This window comes from Mesoplodon mirus, assembly GCF_964341445.2.
Source record: "Mesoplodon mirus genome assembly, chromosome: 11".
NCBI lineage: Eukaryota > Metazoa > Chordata > Mammalia > Artiodactyla > Ziphiidae > Mesoplodon > Mesoplodon mirus.
In genome coordinates this window covers 45,201,756-45,229,621 of record NC_138987.1, presented here as the reverse complement: position 1 = coordinate 45,229,621, position 27,866 = coordinate 45,201,756, and the positions used below count along the sequence as shown (strand labels likewise).

Below are 27,866 nucleotides of genomic sequence, written 5' to 3'. Positions count from 1 at the left end.
TAGAAAATTGCAAATAAAAAGTTTAATTTCAGAAACTGAGTTCACCATTTATAAATACACTAAAACATAGTCAATGCAAATTCAGATTAATAATAGGTACAGTATTTTAACAAAACGACAACTTTTCTAGAAGGTCACAGGCAAATCAGTGACTTGTTTCACCCAGAATATTTACCTGGTTTGAAATAAGAAAATGAACCCTTTTCTAGACACTGAGGCAAAAACTTTGAAGACGTATTATTGTTAAAAAAAACCTGATGACTGATACTCCATTGTGATGTCCTTGGGATTCTAAAATATCCCACTGATGGCTGAATCTTCCCTATTATCAAAAAGAAAATCTAAACACCTAAGGCTATTCTTACAACTGTATTATAGCAATCTTCTTCCCTGTTAATAAACCACCTCTTCTAAAAAGGACTGTATACATAATTTGATCAAATTGGGGGTCAGTGCACAAATTTCAAGATAGCTTCATGGTGTAGAGCCACTGAGTCAGAGGCTTGGAGATTCCATCAACAGGATGCTGTAAACGTGTCACGCTGTGCACCAGCTACACAGCAGGCACCCCCGGCGCTCACTGTGAACGGCGGGGATGTGTCCGAGCTAACAGCCCACGTGGCACGGAGGGCAAACCCCTGAAAACGGCAGTGCTCTCTCCCCTGAACCCTACATGACTGACATTCCATGATACGTGTGAGTGCAGGCTTGTCTTCGAACGCCATGTCTCTGTTGTGTAAACAGTCACCTCCCAGAATACTCGCTGTCCCCTGAACGCACTTTAGAGCCTGCAGCCAGGAATTGCTCAGTCAGGATGACTTGAACTCCACCTCCTATATACAGATTTTATCTGACAGCCACAAAAGCGGTTTTGTTGCAATTAAAGCAATTTTAAACTAAAATACAGTACCTGATTTGTGTTTTTTACATAATCGAATAAAAAGCCTACAGAATAAAACTGCTTGTATCTCCTCCGCCATTCTAGTAAAACAAACTCCTAACCCCCAACTTTTAAAACATTTTACAGTTATGAATGAAAACCTAATCATTGTATTTCATAATTAACAAGACAGACTGCTTCTACTGGACTTCTTAAAAAACACACCGTGGTACCTGGCCTGAAGGACTGGGTAAGGCACATGTGGACATAACGGCGAGGGCTGGGACGGGAACCTCCCGTGGATGTGGACCTGAGCGCCCGGCCTGCTGTCCCGCAGGGCCCTGACCGCAGCGAGCCACCAGCCCGGGACAGATGCTGTTTCTCATCTGGTGGCTCCACCGTGAGCTTCAATACTGGAAGCATATTAAGGGAAGATTCACTTTCAGAAAAATAAGTTTCTCGAAATGTTCCATCATGAGCCTGGACTGGCCAAAGCTGCCGTTCTCAGTGGGTGTGCTGAACAGCCTCTCGGAGGGAACAATGCTCGGGGGGCAGCCCAGAAACCGCACAGCCAAGGTGGAGAGGCCCGGCCAGGCCGCCCTCTTCAGGTTCCAGTAGGCGAGTGGGTCGCAGCCATGCTCCAGCACCTCCTCCTCCAGGTATGCGAGCACCATGTCCTCCGGGACCTTCGTCCTCCCTCTGGGCTCGGTCTTCTTCATCTTGGCCATGAGTGACCACAGGCTCTCCTCCCCGGCACAGTCTCTCGGTGGGGAGCCCGGGTCACATCCGTTGGAGACGGGCGTAGGCTCTGAGGTAGAATTCAGCGTTTCTAGTTCCCTGATTAAGTCCTGCTTGTACTGCTCGGCCTCCTCCTCGGAGAAGAGGGAGGCTTTGTAGCGCGGGTCCAGCAGGGTGGCCAGCACGTACCTGGGGTCGTGGAGGGTGGCAGACAGGCGGCTCACCATGGCCTCCCTGAGGGACTTAAGCATGGTGTCGATGCCCATGGTCTCCTCAAACAGCATCTCTACCCTCCTGTTGAGGATGTGGATCATGGGGATGACCTGGCTGAGTGTGGACACGTGGGCACTCATCTCCCGCCTGGCGGCGTCGAAGGGCTTCAGCGCGTGGCACACGGACTGCATCACCTCCCACTGGTCGCAGCTGATGAGCTCCCGGAAGTTACACTCGACAGACAGCTCGTTCACCGCCCTCTTCTGCTCGATAAGCCGCTCCAGCATGTGAAACGACGTGTTCCACTTGGACGGGACGTCCTGGAGAAGGTGGTGGGGCGGCAGCTCGTACTCCTTCTGCAGCTCCGCCAGCTTAGCTTTCGCCCGGGGCGACCGGTGGACCCGTTCGCATATCTTCCGTGCGGTGCTGAGGAGGTTCTGGACCAGCCTCTGGCTCTTGATGGCCTCGCTGACGATGAGGCTGACCGTGTGACTGAAGCACTGCACACTCGAGCGTGCCCCCTCATTCAGCGCTTTCCCTATGCTGGGGTTGTCGGTGACCGTGATCCCCACCTGCAGGCCAGTTGACGTCACCCAGGCCTCCCACCAGCACTCCAGCTGCTTCTGGATGCTGCTGCCGCTGTAGTCGCAGTCCACCTGCGACACGTCCAGCAACGCCGAGCAGTGGTGGTCCTCACAGTGCGGCCGGGCTGATGACTCAAAGGTGACCCAGTGGGCGGTGAGGGTCAGGTACTCCCGGGTCTGGCTGCTCATCCATATTCCAGACGTGAAGTGGACCACACCACTCTCGGCTTCCTGGAGATGTGACGTGATGATGTGTTTCACATTGTCATACATACCTGGGATGGCCGTCCTGGAGAAGTAGGACGGAGGGGGCAGAGAGTACTGAGGTTTCAAGTATCCGAGCAGCCTATTGAAGCCAACGTTGTCCACAAACGAGTACGGCTGGAGGTCAAGTGCGATCATTTCAGCAATGAGACTTGTTATTTTTTTGGCAACTGGATGCGAATCATAAAACTTCTCGTTGATGTCATCGCAGGAGGAGGCGCCTGCCGACTCTGAGCCCAGGGGCCCGTGGGCACCAGGAGGGGAGGGTGGCGCCGTCCGGGGGGCATCGGGCTTCAGCACGCCGCCGTGGAACCTCTGCAGGTGCCTCAGGAGACAGCTGGTGCCCAGGTTTGTCGGCTTCTTGCCCCTGCTGATCGTCCGGCCACAGTGCAAGCACACGACCTTCGTGGGGTCTGCGGAGCAGATAGAAAAATGATTCCACAACTTTGAGGTCTTTTTGCTGTTGACGGGAAACATAACTTGATGTTTTTTTGTGACCATGGTCGGCAGGTCAGTTAATCTGGAGGAGGAAGTTTCTGCAGAAGCCAAGGTGGCGTATGGCGAATTTGCCAAGCTGGCCCCCAGAAGGCCCTTCTGGTTCCCAACGACCTCCGGGTGGCGCCTGTAGAGATGCCGCATCAAACAGCTCGTGCCCACGTCACCCTTCTTCCCCCGGCTGATGACGCAGCCACAGTGCCTGCACACAGCCTTGAGGCTGTCCGTGGGGGCCAGCGAGAAGTGATGCCAGACTTCCGACTTCAGCCTCCTCATGACCTTCTTGTTCTGCTGGAACACGGCACCGGACTCGAGTGGACGAGGGCTGGGCGCGTCGCTCGGCTGCTTCTCGGGAGACGATGCCCATGAGGCCTCGCCCACATCAGAGGAGGACGACAATGCCCACGCGTCTTCCACCAGCGCATCTCCGAGGTTCCAGTGCGCCGGCGGGTCCTCCGCCAGCCGGTCGGGGGAGGAGGGCGCGGAGGCAGAGTCCTGGACCGGCTTCCCTGGAGATGAGGATGCGGGGCTGGGCTCTCTGTCGGGCGGCGGTGGGGTGGGCAGCAGGGTTGGGGGTGCGGAGTAGGGGGGTGGCACGCCAGCGCCCCCGCCGTTTTCCCGCAGCACAATGGAGCGGTGTGCCCGCCACATGTGCCTAATGAGGCAGCTGGTGCCCAGGTCCTTCCCGTTCTTCCCCCTGCTGAACTCGTTCATGCAGTGGATGCACACGGCCTTGGAGTTGTCCAGGGGTGACAGGTAGAAGTGCTTCCAGACAGCGGACCTCCTCCTGGACCCGGATGCACTCCTGGGCAGGGGAAGGTTTTTCTCAGCCCCGTTCTCTGCAGGCTCGTCGCAGTGGAGGCTGGGGGGCTGGGGAGGCGGCCCCGCCAGGGCTTCATCCTTGCTGTACCTCTCAGAGACTGACACATCGGAGGGGGCCTCTTCGGAAGAAACCACAGAGCCAGGTTCCTCTGTCACCTGATGGGGAGACGGGCTCTTAGAGGCTGTTCTGGGGACGAGTTTGCCAGGTGACAGGACGGTGCCCAGGTCTCCGGCGTCAGTGGGTGGTGGCGGGAGCCGTGGCAGAGGGGCAGGGACGGAGGCTGGGGCTGGCGCGCTGCTGTTTTCCTCCACGAGAACGGTGGGGTGCGCCCGCCTCACGTGCCTCATCAGACAGCTGGTGCTCAGGTCCTTCTCGTTCTTGCCCCTGCTGAACTCCTTCATACAGTACGTACAGATGGCCTTCGTGCTATCCCGGGGTGAGATGAAAAAATGCTTCCAAGCCGGGGACTTCTTCCTGGAGCCGATGCCGCGGCCAGAGAGCAGGCTCTGCGTCACGGCCTCCATGGCCACGCTGTACAGGGTGCTGCTATACTGTGACAATAGGGCCCCGTAGTCGTCCTCGGGGTCAGGAGAGATGCGCCTCCCGGGGGGCTGGCAGCCACAGCTCGCCTCTCTGCCCTCTGCCCGTTTGTCACCACTGTCAGCCCGTTTCCTGTCCTCCTGCTTATTTTTAAAGTCCATTCTTTCCAAACTGTGATTAGGGATTTGATCATCATCTTCCTCTTCTATTTTAAAATTTATTTTATCAGAAACAAAATCACCATCCCCTTTGGGACGAGTCTCCTGGTGATTCTCCATGACTGACCATAACTATTCTGGCTGCTTCATGATGCTGACCTCCTAGGTTGGCAGAAAACTGATCCAAATGCTCATTTGTGCCCCCAAATGTACATTATCTTCAGTTCTTTCAAAAGAATCCTATCTTTTGGGATGTTTATGAATATGGCTAATCATAAATCTTACTGAGGAGTAGACTAGGGAACTCCTGAGCATGTCACTAGGGTGTGGACCGCTGCTTTCCAGAAGTTCTACTCTTAAACACTTCACGGTGTAGACACGCATTCACGCAGCGGGGACCTGCTTGTCTCAGACACAGGATCGCCGTCATCTTGATGGCACAGTGATCCTTCTGCATTATCTACAGAAGATGAAATCAAGTCAGACACTGGACTCAGTTACATTTCATATCTACACTGTCATGGACATATGAGCCTCAATGTATGCATAGAAAGGAATTCCATAATGGGAAATTAAAACAGAAAAGTTTGTTCCTTGACTTTTTTACAAACCAGTTACACAATGAAAATACCCTCTAAATAGACATATCCCCCAAGAAGACAAACAGATGGCCAAAAGGCACATGAAAAGATGCTCAACATCACCAATTGTTAGAGAAACGCAAATAAAAACTACAATGAGGTATACCACCTCCCACCTGTCAGAATGGTCATCATCAAAAAGTCTACAAATAATAAATGCTGGAGAGGGTGTGGAGAAAAGGGAACCCTCCTACACTGTGGGTAGGAATGTAAATTGATACAGCCACTATGGAGAACAGTATGGAGGTTCCTTAAAAAGCTAAAAATAGAGTTACCATATGATCCAGCAATTCCACTCCTGAGCATATATCCAAAGAAAACCATAGGTGAAGATACATGCATCCCAATGTTCACAGCTGCACTATTTACAGTAGCCAAGACATGGAAACAACCTAAATGTCCATTGACAGACAAGTGGATAAAGAAGATGTGGTATATATACACAATGGAATATTACTCAGCCATAAAAAAGAATAAAATAATGCCATTGTAGCAACATGGATGGATCTAGAGATTATCATACTAAGTGAAGTAAGTCAGAAAAAGAAGACAAATATATGATATCACTTATATGTGGAATCTAAAAAAATGATACAAATGAACTTATTTACAAAACAGAAATAGACTCTCAGACATAGAAAACAAACTTATGGTTACCAAAGGGGAAAGGTAGGGGGGAGGGATAAATCAGGAATTTGGGAGTAACATATACACATTACTATATATCCAAAAAAGTGAGAAAAAGATGGTAAAGAGAAAATACCAAGACTTGGTAAGGTCCATCAATCTAATTTTAGCCCTTCTAATTAATAGGTATGTAAAGGTATCTTATTATGGCCTTAATTGGCAATTTCCTAAATGACTGATAATACTGAACATTTTATGTGCGTATTTGCCATTTGCTTCTCTCCGTTGGTGAAGCATCTGTTCACGTGTTTTGCCCATGTTTTCACAGATTGTGTATTTTCTTGTCCCTGTATTTCTGACCAACCGGCTTAAGTCTGGGTTCCCACAATAAAGTGCTAGGGTGGCTTACAGAACTCAGGGAACCCTTACTGACATTTATCGGTTTATTGTAGGAAAAGGATACGATAAGGGACACAGATGAACAGCCACATGAAGATGCACAGGGCGAGGTCTTTACATGCCTGGAAAGAAGCCCTTTATCAGGCATATGATTCCAGTCTGTAGCTTGCCTTTTCATTCTCTTAACAGTACTTTTGGAAAAGAAATGCCCTTAATTTTAGTGAAGTCCAATTTACCAATTTGTTCTTTCATGGATTGTACTTTTGGGGTTGTATCTAAGAAAGATTTTCTCCTGTGTTTTCGAGAAGTTTTATATTTTATACTTAGATCTTTGAAAGATTCAAATTCATTGTTTTGCATATGAATATCTAATTGTTCAAACACCATTTGTTGAAAAGAACATCCTTCTCAACAAAAGGATGCCTTTGCAACTTTGCTGAAAATTAGTTGCATGTGAGTGCCTATGCCCATATGATTTGTCCACAAATGTTGGCAGCAAACTGTTTATGTATATAAATATGATATAAGTGTGTGTATATTGAGCAAATTGTACCCTTTAAATAAGTGCAGTTTATTGTATGTCAATTACACCCAATGTGAAAAAGTATGAAATATCTATGTACACTGGTCTGTGCCCCTGGTTGCTGGCATAGAGCTCCTAAAACCCTTGGCAGTTCCTGAGTGACAGGAACGTCTCTTGTTCTAACAAGGTGACTCCTGGATGGAGGCCTGTGACCAGAAAGAGCCGCAGCCAGAAACTTGGAACTCTCAGCCACCCCCCCACCCCCCAGGATGGACTGGAGATTGAGTTAATACTGATCACGCCCACGTGATGAAACCACTATAGAATCCCAATGGTCCAGGGGGCTCGGGGAACTGCTGGGCTAGTGAACACAAACACGTGTCGGGCAGGAGACACACCCCAAACTCCAGGAGGACAGAAGTCCCTGCACTCAGGACCCTCCCAGACCTCGCCCTGTGCATCTTCATGTGGCTGTTCATCTGTGTCCCTTATCGTATCCTTTTCCTACAATAAACTGATAAATGTCAGTAAGGGTTCCCTGAGTTCTGTAAGCCACCCTAGCATTTTATTGTGGGAACCCAGACTTAAGCCGGTTGGTCAGAAATACAGGGGACAACGAGGGTTGGTGTCTGAATGGGAGCGGTCTTGTGGGACTGGGCCCTGACCCGGGGGATCTGAGGATGACTTCAGGTGGTGGTGTCAGAACTGAACTGAGGGACAGCCAGCTGGTGCTGGAGAACAGTCAGTGTGGGACACAAGACCACATATCGGTGGCCAGACGTGAAGCATTCTGGGAGCAGAGCATCAGAGGAAAGAAGACACAGGACAGAGCCTACACAACCAATAAAGTTGTATTTTAAGAAAGGCAGGGATTGTCAGGTTGGGTAAAAAAGTAAGACTAACTATATGCTACCTACAAAAAACATGTTCAACATCAAGACACAAATAGGTTCAAAGCAAAAGGACAGAAAAGGTGCAGCAGACTGACACCAACCAGGAGCAAGCTGGCGCCTAAGTCAGCCTGAGACGAGGGTGTGAGAATGACACAGCAGGGTGACAGGGACATCACATAAAGGACAAAGGGGGCAGTTCTTCAGACATGCACGCATCTACCAACAGATTTTCCAAATGCATGAAGCAAACCTGACAGACCTAAAAGGAGACTTGACCAACCAAAATTACAAATGGGATTTCACACCCCCATTCAGCAGTTTACTGAACAAGTAGACAGAACAGCAGTAAAGACAACAGAAGACTTTAAATCACTATCATCAACTTGACCTAAATGACATTTATGGAACAGTCCAAACAACAACGGAATATCACTTAAAGGTGGACACAAAACATTCATCAAGATAGACTGTTCTCTGGACAGTAAAGCAAATCTCAATAAATTTAAAAGAACTGAAATCAAACAAAGAACAGTCTCTGGCAATAAGGGAACTGAATGAGAAATCAACATCAGAATGATATCTGGAAAAATCCTAAATATCTTCAAATAAATAGCACTTCCATATTAAGCCAAGGGTTAAAGAAAAAAAATCACAAGGAAAAGTAAAGCAAATTTAATCCCAAAGCAAACAAAGGGAAGGAAACAATAAAGAAAAGATTTGAAATCACTGAAACTGGGGGCGCGGGGGAAGAGGCAGGGGAGAAAAAAAAATCAACGAAACCTAACACTGGTTCTTTGGACAGATCAACAAAATTGGCAAACTTCTACAGACTGATTAAAGAAAAAAATGGTAAAGACATAAAATTACCAATAGCAGGAATTAAAGAGGGGATTTTCACCAAAGATCTTACAGATGCAAAAAGATAGTAAGGAAATAGATGAGTGACTTTATGATGGTAAATTCAGCAGCTTAGATGAAACAGGTAAATCCTGGAAAGACACACATTACAAAAACTCACGAAAGAGAAACCTGAACAGCCCTCTATCTATTTTAAGAGCTGAACCTGTAGTTAAAAACCTTCCCTTAAAGAAACTTCCAAGCCAAGATGGCTTCACTGGTGAATTTCACCAAACATTAAAGAAAAAAAAAAAACTAATGAAACACAAACTCTTCCAGAAAATAGAAGAAACACTTCCCAACTCTTTTTTTTTTAATGAGGTAGTATTACCCTGACTCCAAAACAAGCAAAGACATTTTAAGAAAAGAATCAGATTCATATCCCTATGATCATAGAGAAACCTTAAGAAAATGTAGCAAGTTCTTAAAAATTTAACAAATCAAATTCAGCACTACATTAACGATAATACACTGTGAGTAAGAGGGGCTCATCACAAGCATGTCTGGTTTAACGTTAAATGTTCAACCAACAGAATTCACCACACTAATGGAAAAAAAGGAGGAGAACCATAGAGTCATGTCATTAGATGCAGAAAAACATTTAACATCATTTCTATTCCTATTCACAACAGAAACTCTCAGCAAGGTAGGAAGAGAGGAGAACTTCCTCAACCTTACAAGGGCTTTTAGGAACACTCTACGGTTACCATCACACTGGGCAGGGAAAGCTCAGGAACAAGGCAAGGACCCCCCACCCCCGCCTCACACTTGTAACCAGTGTCACACTGGGGGTCCAGGCAAGAGGCAGGTCAGGAAGGAAAGGTCCCACTGCTTTAGTCACAGAAGACACAGTCATCTATGTAATAAAGGTTATAAGGCCTCTATGAAGAAGTACTGGATCTCAGTACGTTTAGGAAGGTCACAGGCTCAAGGTCACTCTGCCTTGCCGCTCCTTCCCTTACGACCTCGGTGCCCGGATGTCTTCTCAGTCCTGGACAGCCTTGTCCTCATTCCTCTCTCCGGGTCTGGGAGAAACCAGCTCTTCTCCCTTCATGGCAAACATTACATTCCCGGTTGACTTTGACTCTCTCTGGAGATGCTCCTGGGGCAAGAGCGTGGGATGATGAGAATGGGAGAGCCAACAGTGACTGTTCACCGTGGGTTCAACCTGTGTTGTCTCATTTAAACCACACGAAAATCTTTCGAGGGAGATTAAGTTTGGTATTTCTCCTTTTACACACGAGGACACTGAGGCTTAGAGAGGGTGAGAAACGTGTCCAGGGCACATGGGTGGAAACAGGCCACTGCTCACATCCAGAAGTGAGCACTGGAAGCCCTGGGGGGCCAGAGCGGTGGACAGAAGACAAGAGTGCAGGAAGAAGAAGAGATGTGGCTGTGAGTGCAGCGACATGGATGGACCTGGAGATGATCACACTAAGTGAGTGAGATAAAGACAGATACCATGTGGTATCACTTATATATGGAATCTAAAATGACACAAGTGCACTTATCTACAAAACAGACTCAGACTTGTGGTTGCCAAGGAGGAGGGCGGGTGGGGGAGGGAAGGATTGGGAGTCTGGGATTAGCAGGTGCAAACTAGTATCTATAGGATGGATAAACAACAAGATCCTACTGTATAGCACAGGGAACTCTATTCAGTATGCTGTGATAGGGCTTCCCTGGTGGCGCAGTGGTTGAGAGTCCGCCTGACGATGCAGGGGACATGGGTTCGTGCCCCAGTCTGGGAATATCCCACATGCCGCAGAGCGGCTAGGCCCGTGAGCCATGGTCGCTGAGCCTGCGCGTCCAGAGCCTGTGCTCCGCAATGGGAGAGGCCACAGCAGTGAGAGGCCCGCGTACCACGTACCGCCAAAAAAAAAAAAAAAAAAAAAAATGCTGTGATAAACCACAACAGAGAAAAACCAGGAAAAAAAAAAAGGCAGTTCAGATCAAAGACTTCAGACCACAGATTCGAGAATCCCTACAAACCCCAAGCAAGATTTAAAGAAAAAAAAAAAGTGTTAAAAACAAGAGATAAAGCAGACAGATAAAAATTACAAGGGATGGAGGAACATATTTAAATACTACCAGTGGGATGAAGTCAGCAAAATCCAGACTATGGGAAATTCTATAGGACAAACAACACAGTTTCTTTAACAAACAAATTATACTTGAATCCTGATCTGAATTAGCAAACTGTATAAGAACATTTTTTGGACTATGTGGGAAACTCGGATACTGAATTAGCATTCGATATTAATTCTTTGTTTATTAGGTACAAAGATATTGTAGATAAAACGTTTCAAAGAATCCCATCTTTTCAAGATACTTACTGAAAAATATCCAGATGAAATATGATTTCTGGTATCTGCTTTAACATAACTGGGTGGGGTGAGGGGTACAGATAAAACAAGAGCAGCCCTGAGGTGGTAATTGTTAAAGCCAGGTGATGAGTGCATAGGTCATTACACTAGTATATATTACACCACTTCCATAGGAATTGTTTTAAGAAAAGATAACTAGACAGACTACTGACTTTTCAAGAGAAGCAATGTAAACCAGGAGACAAAGGAGTGGTATCTTCATAGTTGTGAAAAAAATAAAAGCCAAACCAGAATTCAATACTCAGCAAAAATATTCCTGCAGGAATTAATACGAAATAAAAACACTGTCAGACAAATCAAACACAGAATGTGTCACCAGGTGACCTGTACTGAAGGAAATGCAAGAGTGTTCTTCAGGCAGAAATAATCCCACATGGAAATTCAGTGATGCACAGAAAACGACAAGAGTTAACAAAAACAATAATGGGGTGGGTAAAGAGCAAGGTGCTTGGTGCGCCCACTGTCACTGGAGTGCCTTTGTTTCTAGGCCCTTTCAATGGAATTAAGTAAAAACCATTAATACACACGTACGCCTACATGCACATGCACAGGTGGATAAAAGCCACATGTTCACGCTGATGCCTCCAATTTCAATCCAACATCCCAGGATCATCCAAGCCTCCCTGTTTCCATATCTGTAACTTCTTTCTCCAATTGCAAGAAATCTGGCTCCCACTAGCCTTAAAAGATTTGCTCATTTGCTCAATCCTTCAATATTCAGAAAGTAGTTTCAGAATGCTAACCCATACCACCAAGGAAAAACAGGCTTTTGAACAGAAATATTAGTTTATACATTTTTGTCTTTGGGCTTGAGGGTATATAAACAAGGACTGTGTCCAAGAGTTTCTTGGGTCAGTTTTTTTTTTTTTTTTTTTTTTTTTTTTTGCTGTACGCGGGCCTCTCACTGTTGTGACCTCTCCCGTTGCGGAGCACAGGCTCCGGACGCACAGGCTCAGCGGCCATGGCTCACGGGCCCAGCCGCTCCGCGGCATATGGGATCCTCCCAGACCGGGGCACGAACCCGTATCCCCTGCATCGGCAGGCGGACTCTCAACCACTGCGCCACCAGGGAGGCCCTTGGGTCAGTTTTTTCTCTTAAGTGTAGTTATTTTATTCACTTGAACTTCAGTTAAGTTCATTATTTCAGTTGGTAATACAGCACAGAACTAAAAGAGCAAAACCACAATCTCATGGATGAGACCAACAAGAAGACAAACCTGACGAGGTATTTCCTTAACTCCAAAATATAAGCCGACAGGACAAACCAAGAATATATGCAAGGCCCATGTGGTATTAGATCTGTACAGGCAGAAAAAGAAAGCAGCCCTGGGCATGTGATTACTGATAATCCCAAAGTAGCCAACAGGTATTCACCAGAAGCCCCGAGGACCAAGCTGCTGAAACTGGGAGGAGCTTTCTGCACTCATCAGAGTGGATGTATGTCAGGGGTCCACCGTAAGGTCCAAAGAGGCTGGAGAAAAACCACCCAGCCCATGCTTCCTCCAGGGCAAAGAACCATTTCAAAGAGGAACTGCTGGGAATAGACTGTAAATTGAGCACTTCAGGGACAAAAGAAACAGCAAAGGAAGGGTAGAGAAGGGAGGAGAAATCTCATGACGCAAGCACTACTCAGAGTGGTAAGTGAGGACCTCCATAACCCAGTGGCTGCAGGAAAGCAAAGGCAGTGCTAGAAACTTGTCAACATCAAACTGTTCACAACTCTGGGGGTTAAGCAAAGGCTTGCAACAACCTGAGGAGCATTTGTTTAAGAAAAACTGTGGGAACTCGTTAGAACATTTCACTCCCATCCTTCCTTCCCCACAGGAACCACAGGACCACGGTAGCTGTGAAAAACAGCAGGCTTGCAGCCACCAGAGGGGCAGACCGGGCCTGCGGTCCCTCAGAAAGTCCCACTGTCTACAGCATTGTCACCACTTGACCTTTGTCACAGGTCCCTGGAAAAGCCCTGCTCACAGGGCATGGTAGTTATTTGACCTGATTCAGAGCCTTCAGTGGGTAAAGCCCTCTCCCTGGGCTTCTGCTGCAAACAGTTGCACTTCTGTAACATCACAGTTGCCTAACCCTGCAACTCCAGTGGGGCAAACAAGAGCCTGACCAAAGGCTGAGAAGGAAGATGGGGGGACGAGATGTCTGCAGCGAGCTGTGAAAGGCTCTGACAGATTCCTGCAGCTGTAGAAGGACAAGCCCAGGAGAGCCCTGAGGGGCCACCACATCTCTCACCTCTGGCTGACCTTGAAACCCTGTGCAAGGAGAAGGTTAATGCTTGTCCCAACACACACACAGGCACAGGCACGCGCACAGCTCTTGGCAAAGATGGCGGGTGCATCTGTTGGCAGCATTTAAGGAAATCATTCAGCTCAGTGGATTTCAGGAAATCACTGACACCAAGCTAACCAGGCAGAGACTGAAGTGTCCAAACACTACAAGGAGTACAGACTTTTCAGAATTAGTCCAGGAAGGTCACTAAAGGAACAAATGGGCAAAAACAAAACAAACCCCCAGCAATAACAACAAATGATGTCCAGTTTTCCACAAAAACAAAAAAAATGACAAGATGTACACACAAAAAAAGCAGGGAAGTATGGCCCATACATGGGGGAAAAATAAACCAAGAAACTGTTCCTGAGGGTGTCCAGAGGTTGGACTTACTAGACAAAGACTTTAAATCAGCTACTCTAATAAGCTGAAAGAACTAAAGGAAATCACATATAAAGAAACTACAGGAAAGTAGGACAATGTCTCACCAAGTAAGTATCAGTATAGAGAGAAAACTTATGAAAAAGAACCAATTATGAAATTAGAAATTATGGAGCTGAAATGCATAACTGTAATGAAAAATTCACTAGAGGGGCTTGGTAGCCAGCAGAAGAAAGAATCAGCAAACTTGAAGGGAGGTCAACTAGAACAGCAAGACAGAAAGTCAGTGAGGATAAAGATGACGTGAACAGTGCTATTAACCAGCTTGAACTGGCAGATCTACACAGGGCTCCATCCAACAGCAGCACAATACTTACCCTTTTCAACTGCACACAACACATTCCACAGTACAGACCAGAGGCTGGGCCATAAAACAAGTATTAATAAATTTAAAAGAACTGAAATGATACAAATATATCCTTCAACCAGAATGAAGTTAAATTACAAGACAGTAACAGAGGAAAATTTGAAAAATCAATAAATATTTGGAAATAATAACACATTTCTAAATAATCCACGGGTCAAAAAGAAACTACAAGGGAAATTAGAAAGTATTTTCATCTGAATGAAAATAAAAACACAACAAACCAAAATACATGAGATGCAGCTAAATTGGTGCTCAGAAAGAAATTTATAGCTTTTAAATACCTATATTAGAAAAGAAAGATCTCAAATCAATAATGTAAACATTCACCTCCAGATAAAAAGAAAACAAAAGCAAACTAGAAAAAGAACAGACCAAACCAAGGTAGAACAAAGGAAATAATAAAGATCAGAGTGGATGCTAATGAAATAGAAAACAGAAAAGTGATATAGAACTTCAATGAAACTGAAAGTTGGTTCTTTGAAAACATTGACAAAATTGACAAATACCTAGCTAGATTAACCAAGGAAAAAAGAAGACATAGATTGCAAAAACCTGGGAGCATTACCACTGCCTCCTCAAAAACTAAATGAGGGACTTCCCTGGCGGTCCAGTGGTTAAGACTTTGCCTTCCAATGCAGGGGGTGTGGGTTTGATCCCTGGTTGGGGAGCTAAGATCCCACATGGCTTACGGCCAAAAAACCAAAACATAAAACAGAAGCAATAATGTAACAAATTCAACAAAGACTTTAAAAACGGTCCACATCAAAAAACCTTAAAACAAACAAAAAAAGTAACTAAATGAAATATGAGAGGACCATGAACAACTGTTTACCAACAAATTCAACAACTTACATGAAACGGAAAAATTCCTAGGAAGTAACAAATTAACTAAAGTGACTCAAGAAGTAACAGAAAGTCAAAATAGACCTATAACAAGTAAAGACATTGAATTAGTTACTTAAAATTTTCCCATGAAGAAAAATGTAGGCCCAGATGGCCTCACTGGTGAATTTTATCATTTACACAAGAAATGATATCAATCTCCATAAACTCTTTGAAAGAGGATAGAATACTTCCCAGTTTATTCTAAGAGGTCAGTATCACCTGGGTACCAAAGCCAAAGACATAACAAGAAAACTACAGATATTCCTAGATACACAACGTAAAACATAAAAATGGAAGCAGCCACAATTTCAGTAGTAGATAAAGACTGCAGAATAGGAAGCACCATGAGTTAGGACAAGTTATCCTCAGCCACCTCTCCTTCTTGAATGTTAAAAACTAGTATCAGGACTTCCCTGATGGTGCAGGGGTTAAGTATCCACCTGCCAGTGCAGGGGACATGGGTTCAAGCCCTGGTCCAGGAAGATCCCACATACCGCGGAGCAACTAAGCCCCACGAGCCACAACTACTGAGCCCGCGAGCCACAACTACCAAGCTTGTGAGCCACAACTACTGAGCCTGCACTCTAGGGCCACCAAGCCACAACTACTGAGCCCGTGAGCCACAACTACTGAATCCCATGCACCTAGAGCCTGTGTTCCACAACAAGAGAAGCCACCATGATGAGAAGCACGTGCACCACAATGAAGAGTAGCCCCTGCTCGCTGCAACAAAGACCCAACGCAGCCAAAAATAAAATATAAATAAGTAAATAAATTTATTTAAAAAACAAAACAAAACTAGTATCAGGTAAAAATGAGTGTGGCAGACAGAGTAATCGGTCCTCAAAGAAGTTCACGTCCTAATCCTCAGATCTGTGACAGCAAAGTAGGATTATGAATAAGGACGCAGATGGAATGAAGGTTACTGATCCAGGATAAGAAGAAGATTATCCTGGATTATCTGGGGGGACCCAATGTCATCACAAGGGTCTTTAAAAGTGGAAAGAAGAGGCAGAAGAGAGACTTCACAAGGTCAGAGAGATGCAGTGTTGCTGGCTTTGAAGACAGAGGGAGGGGGCCCACATCCAAGGACACAGGCAGCCTCTAGAAAGTGTAAAAGGCAAGGAAACATTCACTGCTAGAGCCTCCAGAAAGAAAGGCAGCCTGCCAACATCTTGATTTAAGCTCAGTGAGACCCATCTCAGATTTCTGACCTCCAAATTTATGCTGTTTTCAACCACTTTGTGATAATTTGTTAAAGCAGCACTAGAAAACTAAAACAATAAGGAACAGAAAAGAATTAAGGTCAAATCCTACAAAAGGGTAAGAGAGAAAAAAAATGAAGACCAGAAAAACATCTCTATAGATAATGAAAGCACACTAGAAAAATATAAGCACAAATTAAATGAAAACTATAACTTATTTCAAAAGAAGCTAAAGAAATTAAGAAAATAATACAAAAGAACAAAATAAATCAGAATAGAAAAACACTGAAATGAGGTTATGGATCCTAAGAAAATATTACAAATAAAAGTAAAATGTCATTTTGCAAATTGCAAAGCATGAGGCTAGGAGAGAAAAAGGGGAAAGTTGGAGGGGGAAGAAAGAGAAAGAGCTCTATCTGTTCAAACAAGAGAATGAAGCCAGCAAAAAGGGGTGGTGGGTGGTGGCCGTGGGCTGTGTATACGGCCTCCCTGTAACCTGAAATCTTCAGCAAAATAAACACACACGCTCAAAAAACTAAAAAAAAGTAAAATGCCATTTTAAGAATAAAGACTAAGTTAGAAGCAACATAAGAACAAATAAACCCCACAGATGATTTCTTAAGATAAACAGAAGAGTTTAGAAAATAAAGTTTTTTAATGAAGAAGAAATGAAGAGCTAAAAAAGACTCAGGAGAAACTGGCCAATTGAAAACACAGGCAAAGAAGATCCAACACATGTATAATCAGAGCATCCCCCACAGAAAAAGGAGGGCACAAAGCAAAAGAAGAGAATACTAAACACCTTGAAATAAAAATTGTAAAACTACGTATATTGAAAGAGCATACCGTAAAGCTGAGAAAATCCATCCTTAACAATTAATGCTGAGGTATATTCTAGGAAAATCACTGGACTTAAAAAGAAAAGAAATGCCATTGAGGGGAAAACCAAGGTCACGTACAAGGGAAAGAAAATAAAATTGTCATGAGTTTGACAGCAATGTTTTATGATACAAGACAACAGAATAACATATTTAAGATATCTGAGGAAAAAATATGTGAGCCAAGCATTTTATATCCAGTCAACCTGGCTTTCAAGTATAAGGGACACAGAAAAACTATTATCAACATGCAAGAATTCAGAAAATATTTTTCCTTGAGTCCTTCCGGAGAAATCTAACAGAGAACGAACCTCAACCAAAAAGTCTAGAGAAACACTGATGAAAGGACTGTGTGAGTGCTCAGTATATACTTCCTTGCAGGACTAAGACTGAGTGAGGGTCTCCGGGAGAGAGCACAGTAGGCAATGGCTACCGCGCTTCCATGTAGAGCCCGAATCACTGCAAAGAGGGATGGGAAGACAATGGGAAGTCTTAGGCAAAAAGCACCAACCTGTTTTCAGTAACGACACAGCCACTGTTACTCGGAGACTGAGGCGTGTACAGTGAGGGTGAAGCAGAGGAGTGACCAGCGATAGCACAAGACTCACACCTCCCATGTCCCTGAGAACCAGCATCCTCAGACAGAGACAGAGACCCAGGACAGGAAAGGTCAAATGCACATCCTACAGTCGGTGAGCAGGACACCTACCCCAGCTCTGCTCACTGCCGAGACCTAAAAACAGTGACCAACCCAATGGGAATGAGCTTACCTGACATCCAGACTATGGTTGTGAAACATCATTTCCCATTAAAGAAGACCAGGGCTTTTGAAGGAATGGCTGATTGCAGGTCTTGGGCAGGAAGAATACAAAATGAGCCTAGAACATTCTGGCATACCAGAGAGCAAGGAACCTCTGAGAGGGGACGAGAATTGTGTCAGAAGGATCTAGGCGCCAACTTGTAAGGGCTCCCACTGTCCAAAAAAATGAGATAATTTGAACGTAAATAAGGATCGTCATAATAATGCATTAAACACATCAAATATGTTAAATCTATGAGTGCATAAAAATAAAATAAAATGCTCAATTGGTCACCTTTGGAGGATGATAGGAAACCGATAAAGAGAAAGAAGCAAGCATTTTTCTTCAGTTTCCTACATAAACTACAGCACCAGATAACGACGGAGGAGCTAAGGACAGGGTCCTCTTACTCCAAGCCCAGCTCATGAACAAAGACGCAGTAACTGAGCCGGAACGTCCCTGTCCCGTAACTTCTTACTGATTAAAGCCTGCAGGTCTGTGCACTGCTGGCTGCCAACAGCAGAGAGCGAGAGCCTCACACACGAGGTCCTCCCTAAGGGAGCAACACAACAGCCAGGAAGGAGGCTGAACCTCATCAGGCCTTAGATCCACCGCCAATTTAAAGGAACCAAGAGCAGGCAAACACATTAAACCACACCTGAGGGCCGTGGCCGGCAAAATCCAGACTGAGAAACACGAGTCCAGCCACCTGGCTTCTTCCACACCAAACTCCCACGGGAGGCGGGGGTGCCCTGTAGGTAAGGGACTGAAACGTCACGTGAAAAACAGGCAACACTTAACTACTGCTTAAAGACGTGCAATCCCATCATAAAACTACGAAGAAAGGGAAGCGTTGGGTATCAAAGGGAGGGACGTGGCTGGGACAGGGCGCGCGGAAGGGTTCCCGGGAGGGAAAATCTTCTCTCTTGACCCAAGGGATGGTCACAAAAGTGTCCACCTTATCATAACCCATTGAGCTATTAATTTATGCATTGTCTCTGTGCTATACGTTATTTATTTTTATTTTAGGCTGTGTTGGGTCTTAGTTGTGGCACGCATGATCTTCCTTGAGGTATGCAGGATCTTTTTCGTTGTGGCGCACGGGTTGCTCTCTAGTTGTGGCGTGCGGGTTTTCTCTTCTCTAGTTGTGTCGTGCAGGCTCCAGGGTGTGTGGGCTCTGTAGTTTGTGGAACACAGGCTCTCTAGGTGAGGCGCAGGAGCTCAGTAGTTGCCCCACGGCATGTCAGATCTTAGTTCCCTGACCAGGGATCGAACCTGAGTCCCCTGCCTTGTAAGGCGGATTCTTTACCACTGGACCATCAGGAAAGTCCTCCTGTGCTATAGTTTAAGATAAAAAGGTTTTTAAAAACCTCATGAGGGGCTTCTCTGGGGGTGCAGTGGTTAAGAATCCACCTGCCAATGCAGGAGACATGGGTTCGAGCCCTGGTCCGGGAAGATCCCACATGCTGTGGAGCAACTATGCCTGTGCACCACAACTACTGAGCCTGTGCTCTAGAGCCCGCGAGCCACAACTACTGAAGCCCGCACGCCTAGAGCCCATGCTCCACCACAAGAGAAGCCACTGCAATGAGAAGCCCGTGCACCGCAACGAAGAGTAGCAGCCAAAAATAAATAAATAAATTTATTTAAAAAAAAAAGATAAAAAGGATTTTAAAAACCTCATGAGGGGCTTCCCTGGTGGTGCAGTGGTTAAGAATCCGCCTGCCAATGCAGGGGACACGGGTTCGAGCCCTAGTCTGGGAAGATCCCACATGCTGCGGAGCAACTACGCCTGTGCACAACTACTGAGCCTGCGCTCTAGAGCCCGCGAGCCACAACTACTGAAGCCCGTGCGCCTAGAGCCTGTGCTCCGCCACAAGAGAAGCCATCGCAATGAGAAGCCCGCGCATCACAACAAAGAGTAGCTCCCGCTCGCCACAACTAAAGAAAGCCCGCACACAGCAACGAAGACCCAACATAGCCAAAATAAATAAATATATAAAATAAAATATTTTCTCCAACTTTAAAAACACACACACACAAAAAAACACCTCATGAAACTATCATGACACGGTCAAGGACCACCCCAGCAGGAGGGAGGCCCCGCCCCACTGCCCTCGGCACAGACAGGAGGGTCAGGCAGGCCCTGGGTGTCAACGCACCCACATATGTGAACGTGCATCTGCAACGTGGTCATCAGGAGAGACTTTCACCTTCCGTTTTATGTATTTTTCTACTACTGGGCTAGTTTTGTACATATTATTTCAAAATCATAGATAACAAAGATGTTTTTCTTTTTTCTTTTTTTTTGGCCACACCGCGCAGCATGGGGGATCTTAGTTCCCCGACCAGGGATGGAACCAGGGCCCCCTACATTGGAAGCACGCAGTCTGAACCACTGGACTGCCAGGGAAGTCCCTGTTGTTTCTATTTTAGGAAAAATGCTGTCATTTGCTCTAGCAGCTTACTACTAAAGAAAATAATTTTTCTACTATTTTAGCACCAAATTTTTAAAAAGACAAAAAAGCACATTAGCTTTAGTTTTCAAACCACAAAAGGATTATGTTGCCGAGGCATTTTTGATAATTTTCTATGTGTGTGAATAACAATTTGGTTTTTGCCACCTATCTTAAAACTTTGGAGGCTACTCTGGCCTTGAAAGGCGAGGGCTACCTATTCACCGTGCACCTGGATGGCATCTGGAACCAGCCGTTCCGTGGTTCTGCTTCTGTTCTCCAGCAAATCAGATTTAGTCTAAAATAAAATCAATCAGCATGACTATTAAATAGGGCAATCAATGACAATAAGGGAAATGGTCCTTCTAGAACAAATCCCATCAGTTTCCTTGTTGTGGATGCTGCCCGCAGCCCCTGGCCCCCCAGGGCAGAGGGTGCCCCGTCTCACTCAGCCCCACCTATCTCTTGACAGCTAGAGGACCGCTCTGAAGTACCGAGGAGATTAAGAAAATACAGGTACACTCGAACAGTGAGCACGGCGATCCTAAATTATGCGCAGAGACTGGAGGGAGAGGATGATGAGGGGTAGAAAGGAGGCATCCAAAACCCCCATTTTCTGAAATTCACTTTACATTTTTTAGTTTCAAAGCCGAAAACACTGAAAAGTAAAGGTAGCTAACCAGAGGATCCTTTCCATGGGCTAGTTACAAATATATGTGTGTGTGCTTATTTTTGCAGGATAAAGTAGAAATAAAAATGGTTGCCTATAGGGGCTTCCCTGGTGGCACAGTGGTTAAGAATCCTCCTGCCAATGCAGGGGACACAGGTTTGAGCCCTGGCCTGGGAAGATCCCACATGCCGCAGAGCAACTAAGCCTGTGTGCCACAACTACTGAGCCTGCGCTCTAGAGCCCACGAGCCACAGCTACTGAGCCCGTGTATCGCAACTACTGAAGCCTGCACGCCTAGAGCCCGTGCTCCACAGCAAGAGAAGCCACCGCGATGAGAAGCCCGCGCACCGCAACGAAGAGTAGCCCCCGCTCGCCGCAACTGGAGAAAGCCCGCACGCAGCAACGAAGACCCAACGTAGCCAAAAAATATTTAAAAAATAATTTTAAAAAAAGAAGGTTGCCTATAAAGAGTGGAGGAGATAGGAATGCAAGTGAGATTTCTGATCGTATCTTCAAAAAGAACTTAAAAACAAAAAACACCTTAAATTATGCTAAGTGATTTCATTAGCAGTAGTAACAATAATATTGTCATTTTACCCATTTTTTGTGTAGTTTAGCATAAAACAAATAAGTAATTATGCCAATGGCATTAAGGAATCATAATTTTCTACTCAATGCCCTGTGGTGACCTAAATGGGAAGGAAATCCAAAAAAGAGGGGATATATGTATACCTATAGCTGATTCACTTTGCTGTACAGTAGAAACTAACACAATATTGTAAAGCAACTATACTCCAATAAAAATTAATTTAAAAAAATCAAAATTTTCAGGATAAGAAAAAGACAGAGGGACATTCCCTGGTGGTGCAGCGGTTAAGAATCCACCTGCCAACGCAGGGCACACGGGTTTGATCCCTGGTCTGGGAAGATCCCACATGCCGTGGAGCAACTAAGCCCGTGCGCCACATCTACTGAACCCCGCGCACCTAGAGCCCGTGCTACGCATCAAGAGAAGCCACGGCAGTGAAAAGCCCGCGCACTGCAACGAAGAGTAGCCCCCATTTGCCACAACTAGAGAAAGCCCGCGTGTAACAGCAAAGACCCAATGCAGCCAAAAATAAATAAATTAATTAATTAAAAAAAAAGAAAAGAAAAAGACATTTTTTAAAAATAAAAGAAATTAAGTAAAACTATATAATTTTAAATCTGCATTGAAAATATAACTCTTGATGTTTTAAAAATACATTTCCTAGCTCTGTGCACCAGACCAACACTTAAAGCTGCAATAATACACAAAGACAACAAAGAGATCTAATACCTAGATCTTGGTTTCTAAATACCTTCCGCACTGAAGGGAACCAAAGTGCTCTGCAGAAAGAGCTGACTGCAGCTCTGGCAAAGGAAAGAAAGGTGGCAGAAAGGAAGTGCTGCCAGGATGATGCCAAAGCAGCACCCGGAGCCGGCTTCGCCGGGTCTCCTGACGGGTCAGTCACAACCATCTGAACACCAAAAAAACAGAACCAGAGGACTTTAATAGATTACAATGTAACGAATAAGTGAAAACCTGTTAGTCAGCACTGATACGCAAAGAAAAAGGACAAATAAAAACATTTGTCACAATGCAGGTGAATATTACAGCCACTGCTCCCCAGAAAGAGGTAATACAAGGAGAGAATTCAGCATTTTTCCTGTCTTCCTTGAATGTAATGGACGAGGGAAACACAGACGAAATACAGAAAGAAAGAACAACAGCCCTAGAAAGTGGGCGTCAGTCCCAAAAGGACAGCCTCTGAGGGCGGCAAACAGGAAGCCCAGCACCACCCACGTGAAGATGTGCAGGTCCCAGGCTGGTGGCATCCGAGGATGGGAAGCAGCTGTGGACACCGAGGGCCAACTATAACTTACCCTCGGATTCCCAACTATGCGGAGGGCGGCGCCCCTAACTGCCTGCCGTGTTGTTCAAGGGTCAACTGTAAATGACAAAGAAGGAAAATGGCAAACAAACCCAGAACATGGGACATTCGCAAGACAACTGGCCTAGTCTCTTCAAAACGTCAGTGTCATGGAAAAAAATGGGGGCGGGTTATTGTTCCAGAATAAAAAAGGCTAAAGAGACAGACTCAGTTCAATGACCTGGACTAGATTCTGGTTTGGAACAAACAAGCTAATAAACACAAGTAGGGAAATCTGACTGTGGCTTGGCCACTGAATGTTATGAGGGATTATCGTTCATTTCCTTCACAGCTGTACTGCTGGGGAGAGAGAAGAACATCCCTTTGCCTTTTCTTTTTCTTTTTTTGGGGGGCCACGCTCTGTGGCATGCGGGATCTTAGTTCCCTGACCAGGGACTGAACCCAGGCCACGGCAATGGAAGTGCTGAAGCGCCAAGACCTAACCACTGGACCGCCAGGGAATTCCTCCCTTTGCCTTTCCTTAGAAGAAAAGGACACTTAGAGGTGAAGTGCTGTGATATCTGCAATCTCCTTAGAGAAAGTCTGGAAGCGCCAGACAGGCGAAGGTGGCAGCCATGGCCATGTCGTGACAAGTGCTCCATCTTGGGGCAGGTCGGAGAGCGCCACGGACTGTTCTTCCAACTCTCCACGACACAGCCTTTAAAACACAGAAGCGTATCTGTTTTCAACTCAAAGTCCACGTGCACCCCAAGAGCTGCCAAGTACACCGAGGGCATCAGGGCCGGCACCCCTGCCTGGCTTACCCTTGGACGTGGTAGGCTTTCCACCAAGGCTATAAATTAAGATCTGGTCCACGTCTGAGAGTAACTGTAGCACCTTCTGAGGGTGGAGAACCATGACTCACATATTCCAGGGGTGGCAACAGCGTCAACTGCCTCCCATGCAGAAGTGCCAGCACCCACTCACATGGAGAAACCACCACCCAGGCCTGGCCGAGCTGAGGCGGAGGACCCGGACTAAGAGCCAGAGCCCACTGCAAAGAGGTGAACTCAGAAACCTAGAACCAGAGCCACTTCTACAAGATGTGGTCAGAAAACCTGATAAGGCCACCCTAGAAACAAAGCACATTCCAGAGTAGGCAAACAGACTCCATTCGGGGCGGCTGGTCCCTGTCCTACCCCTGAAATGTTCTGGGTCACAGACCAGGGCTGTCTGGGTGGTTCCCTTCTTGAGGGTCCCTTTACCCAACACCAGCACCTCCTCCCCCGGGGTACAGGGCAGTCCCACAGTGACAGGTTTGAAATTGCTGCCGTGGCTGGAAGCTGCTGGAAGAGTGTTTAGAGTCCTTTTACTTCCAAGACGTGGCACATGGCCTGCGGCAGGGTAACCGGAGCTCTCAGCAAACAGCACACAGCTCCCTCCGCGGCACGAGAGCCACAAGGTAAGGCTCAGTTAGCCGTGGCCTTGGGTGAAAACGCAGCCCCTTGGTTTACATCTGTGGGGGGGGTGAGGCAAGACAGAGCAGGTGCAGGCCACACAGATCAAAGAGCCATCACACAGAGCAGCCGGGTGGGTCAGCGGGGGACACCCCAGCCCAGCCCAGCATCAGTGGTTTCTACGACACAGACTTTGCCGGGGGAAAGGGCAGGGCCTGGCTGTTGGAAGGCCTTCACCTGAATGCGAGCAGAAACCAAGCAGAGCGGGCACCTGATCAAGGCTGGGAAGGGGGCTTTACGACAGGACATGGGCTCAAACGGAGGGGCCAGCCTCTCCCACACACTGCTGCTTCTTACTCAGGGCCTCCACTCCATCACTCCCAGACCCCGCACGGCGGGGCTCAAAGGTCCTCTCCCCCTAAAAGAGGTCTTCCTGGAGCATGCTTCTCACACTGCCACCACCCCCGCCCTTGCCTGCCTGTGCTCTTCCTGGAGCACCCTTCTCTGGTTTGAGTCCATCCCACTATGTTCTATGTTAAGCTCTCCTATGGCAGGGCCTTCTTTTAAAAACCATCGTTGCCCCCAGCAGGTAGAACAGCGCCAGGTGCAGTGTAGAGAGGTGAGAAAACCTCATGCAGCGTCAGGCACCTCTGTCTCTCCTGGTCCCCTCTACCTCAGAGATAGGGGGCATGAGAAGAAAAGACTTTATTTTATTCCTAACAATACCTTCCAGGATTTGAACTACCAAAAGCACACATCAAACAATTAGCTAGGAAGTGATCTGAACTATTCCAGAATGATGCAAAGTCAGGCAATGACAAGTAGGGTAAGGGAGAAGGGCAGGAAAGACAGGGATGTGGAAAGGGCTGAACACCTGGAAGGTGACTGACAAGAAATCTGCTGTCATCCAGACACTAAAGGGAGGCCTGACCGAGAGGCTGCAGGACGGTCAGGGCTAGAGGCAAACTGTGCCTTTTTATGCAGCTAAATTCAGTCAAACACAAAACGTAAATATGAATGATGGTTCCTACAGCTTATGTCAAGTCCTGAGATTTAAACAGCACCTTAAATATCAAACAGTAACTAGAAGAATGACAGTCACTGTCTCTCAGTCGCAAGCCTTGTGCAGAGAAGCTCAGAAGGAAACACAATGCTGGTGAGGGCGAGTCGGGGGGCCCCCAACCAACCATCAGAGGCGCCTCACTGTGCCCCAGAGTTGCTCAGCTGCCCCCTCCCCTCGCCAGGCAGTCCTCACACTGAAGGAGGAGATCAGACCAGAGTTCAGATGAGGAAGGAGCTGAAGCCAGACAAAGAGAAACACACAGAGTGAAGGACAGCACTGACCGCCATCACCGCTCTTCACGCCGCAACAGCTCCACTGCCCAGTTCTGGTCACTGTCCAAACTCCAGGCCGGACAGGGATCTGAAATACAGGTACACACGTTTCCTTCACTATGTAAATTCCGCATCGCCTCCTTTGCGCAGACACAGAATTCAATCAGTGACACTAATAATTCACTTAAAACCTTTCCCAATGCGTTAGGAACATTCTTTGCACAGCTTGAGTTACTCACAAACCTCCTCCTCTGTGTGGTGACACTGAAAAACAGGGCAGAGTTTTCATGTCCAAAAACATCAGGAATTAACCAGAACAGTGGAGGAGGAAGGGGTGTCAAGTAAACACCTGTGAAGTGAACTCAAGTTTGAGCTTTCTTCCAAGATAGGAGATTACCTTCTTGAAGAGTCACAGACTCTCTCTTAAGATTTCTAGATCTTTTCCTGAGAAAATGTAAATCATGATGAGCAGATATAATCTGTTTAAGGATTACAGGAAGTGTGCATCCTTGCATGGACAGCCCATTGGAAAACCCTGAGTACGGTTTCCTCTCACAAGATAACTTTGTATGGAAATTCATAATTGAAATTTGGCTTATTCAGAGCACTTCCTAAAAACTCCAACTAAATCCTGCATCATCTCCTAATTTTATCACCATGATATAGAGAAAACATCAAAAATTAATATAAAAAGTCACAAGGATGCACCATTATCATACTGGTGCGTTATCACACTGGTCTCATGAAAGTCTAAAGTGGATTTTTCAAAACTATGGACTTGATCTTAAAGCTGGAAGAAAAAAAAAAACCTATGGACTGATCTGATCAGAGTTAACTTCAAAAGCAAATAACTTCCCTTTTTTATGAACATGAGAATGCCAACAGAAGTTTCTCCTGATGGCTCAGCTTGGCAGGGACTTGCTTCCAGAGAGGTGCATGTATTTGTCTACTGAAAGTCACCCAAAATACAAGGAGAGTCAAGGGGGCTGGCAATTCTCTTAAGCAACAGGGATGGTGTAGGTCACAGAAAAAACACAAAAGAAGATACACAAATGACTCCACCTTTACTTCGGTCTAGAAAAACAACCGCAATTGGAAAAAACACTTGAATTTATGCTTTGTAATTTGATTCATATTTTCACTACTTAAACTTGAATGGTCCTACCCAGAAACACGTACAATAGCTAAAAAGCATCAGAAGCATGTAGTAATAAGGAAGGTCTCATCTGCTTCCTAAGACATACGTAAATAAGGCCCCTGGTTACCTCTTCCTGGAAGTGCACTGAAAATAAAATACTGTATCTAGAGGAAAATCCTAAACACGTAACTTGTAAGGCGATTCGCTGTAGTGGCGGAGGGCAAAGGACTTCAGGAAAGACGCCCAAAGAGCACCCGTCTGCTGCTGCGCGGAGCTGCCCGGCCGCCGGCCGTCGCCCCCCACCCCAGCACCGGGCTTCCCCCACGACTGCGGCGCCCAGACCCGCCCCGCGCGCAGAGGCGCCCGCGTGGTCAGCGCGTAAACTTCACACCGGCTGGGCACTTCTGCACCCGCGTTCTCCCGAGTCCCTGGGTCCGCGCCCCGTCTATCCCATCTCCGCGGCTGCGGCCGGGCCAGGTGTCCGCACCAACTTTCCACCACTTCAGGTGTTTCCTCCACCAAACCCTGCAGCCTGGAACACGCGCCCCGGGTGCGACCGTCCGCGGGCCCACCGCGCGCCAGCTGTCAGCCGGGCCAGGGTCCGGGGTCGCGGGCCCGGCGCTCGGGCACCGTGGTCGAGTCGAGCGGCCCGGGCGGGGTCCCGGCGACGGGAGGCCGCGCCCCCGCCCCCCCAACCCCCGGCCCCGCGCAGGCGACATCGCGGCGACCCCGGCCGCGGCCCCGGCCCGGCTCCCCGACCCCCGCGACCTTCGGCCCCCAGCCGGACTCTCGGCCCCGACCCCCGCGACCCCGGCACCGGCCCGACGGCGCGCCAGGACGGCCGGGCCCGGGTCGCGAGCTCGCGGCTGAGGCAGAGTCGGCGCCGGCCGCGCACTCACCACGGGCGCCGGGCGTGGGGCGGCTCCCGCCCGGCTGCGGACGACGGCCGCGCAGGCGGACTCACTCTCATTCATTAGCCGCGGCTTTGTCTGCCCCCGCGCCC

The 27,866-nt window shown here is 46.9% G+C and overlaps 1 protein-coding gene across 5 annotated transcripts; it reads right to left on the bottom strand.

The window, feature by feature from the left end:
• ZBED4 (zinc finger BED-type containing 4) lies at positions 1 to 27,866 on the bottom strand. Of its 5 annotated transcripts, XM_082636972.1 has the most exons (5): positions 27,763 to 27,866; positions 25,735 to 25,813; positions 18,574 to 18,681; positions 17,886 to 18,088; positions 1 to 5,155 (listed from the first exon to the last, which is right to left on the bottom strand). In XM_082636972.1, exon 5 carries the CDS (start codon positions 4,813 to 4,815, stop codon positions 1,288 to 1,290), a length of 3,528 nt encoding a protein of 1,175 aa, XP_082493098.1. In that variant the 5' UTR covers positions 4,816 to 5,155; positions 17,886 to 18,088; positions 18,574 to 18,681; positions 25,735 to 25,813; positions 27,763 to 27,866; the 3' UTR covers positions 1 to 1,287. The 5 variants fall into 5 exon arrangements, with proteins under 5 accessions (XP_082493098.1, XP_082493097.1, XP_082493099.1 ...); XM_082636971.1 differs by lacking the exon at positions 18,574 to 18,681; XM_082636973.1 differs by lacking the exons at positions 17,886 to 18,088; positions 18,574 to 18,681.

Bases quoted from the DNA above. Each gene is read 5' to 3' on its own strand.
- ZBED4 (XM_082636972.1), bottom strand. From the start codon at position 4,815: ATGGAGAATCACCAGGAGACTCGTCCCAAAGGGGATGGTGATTTTGTT.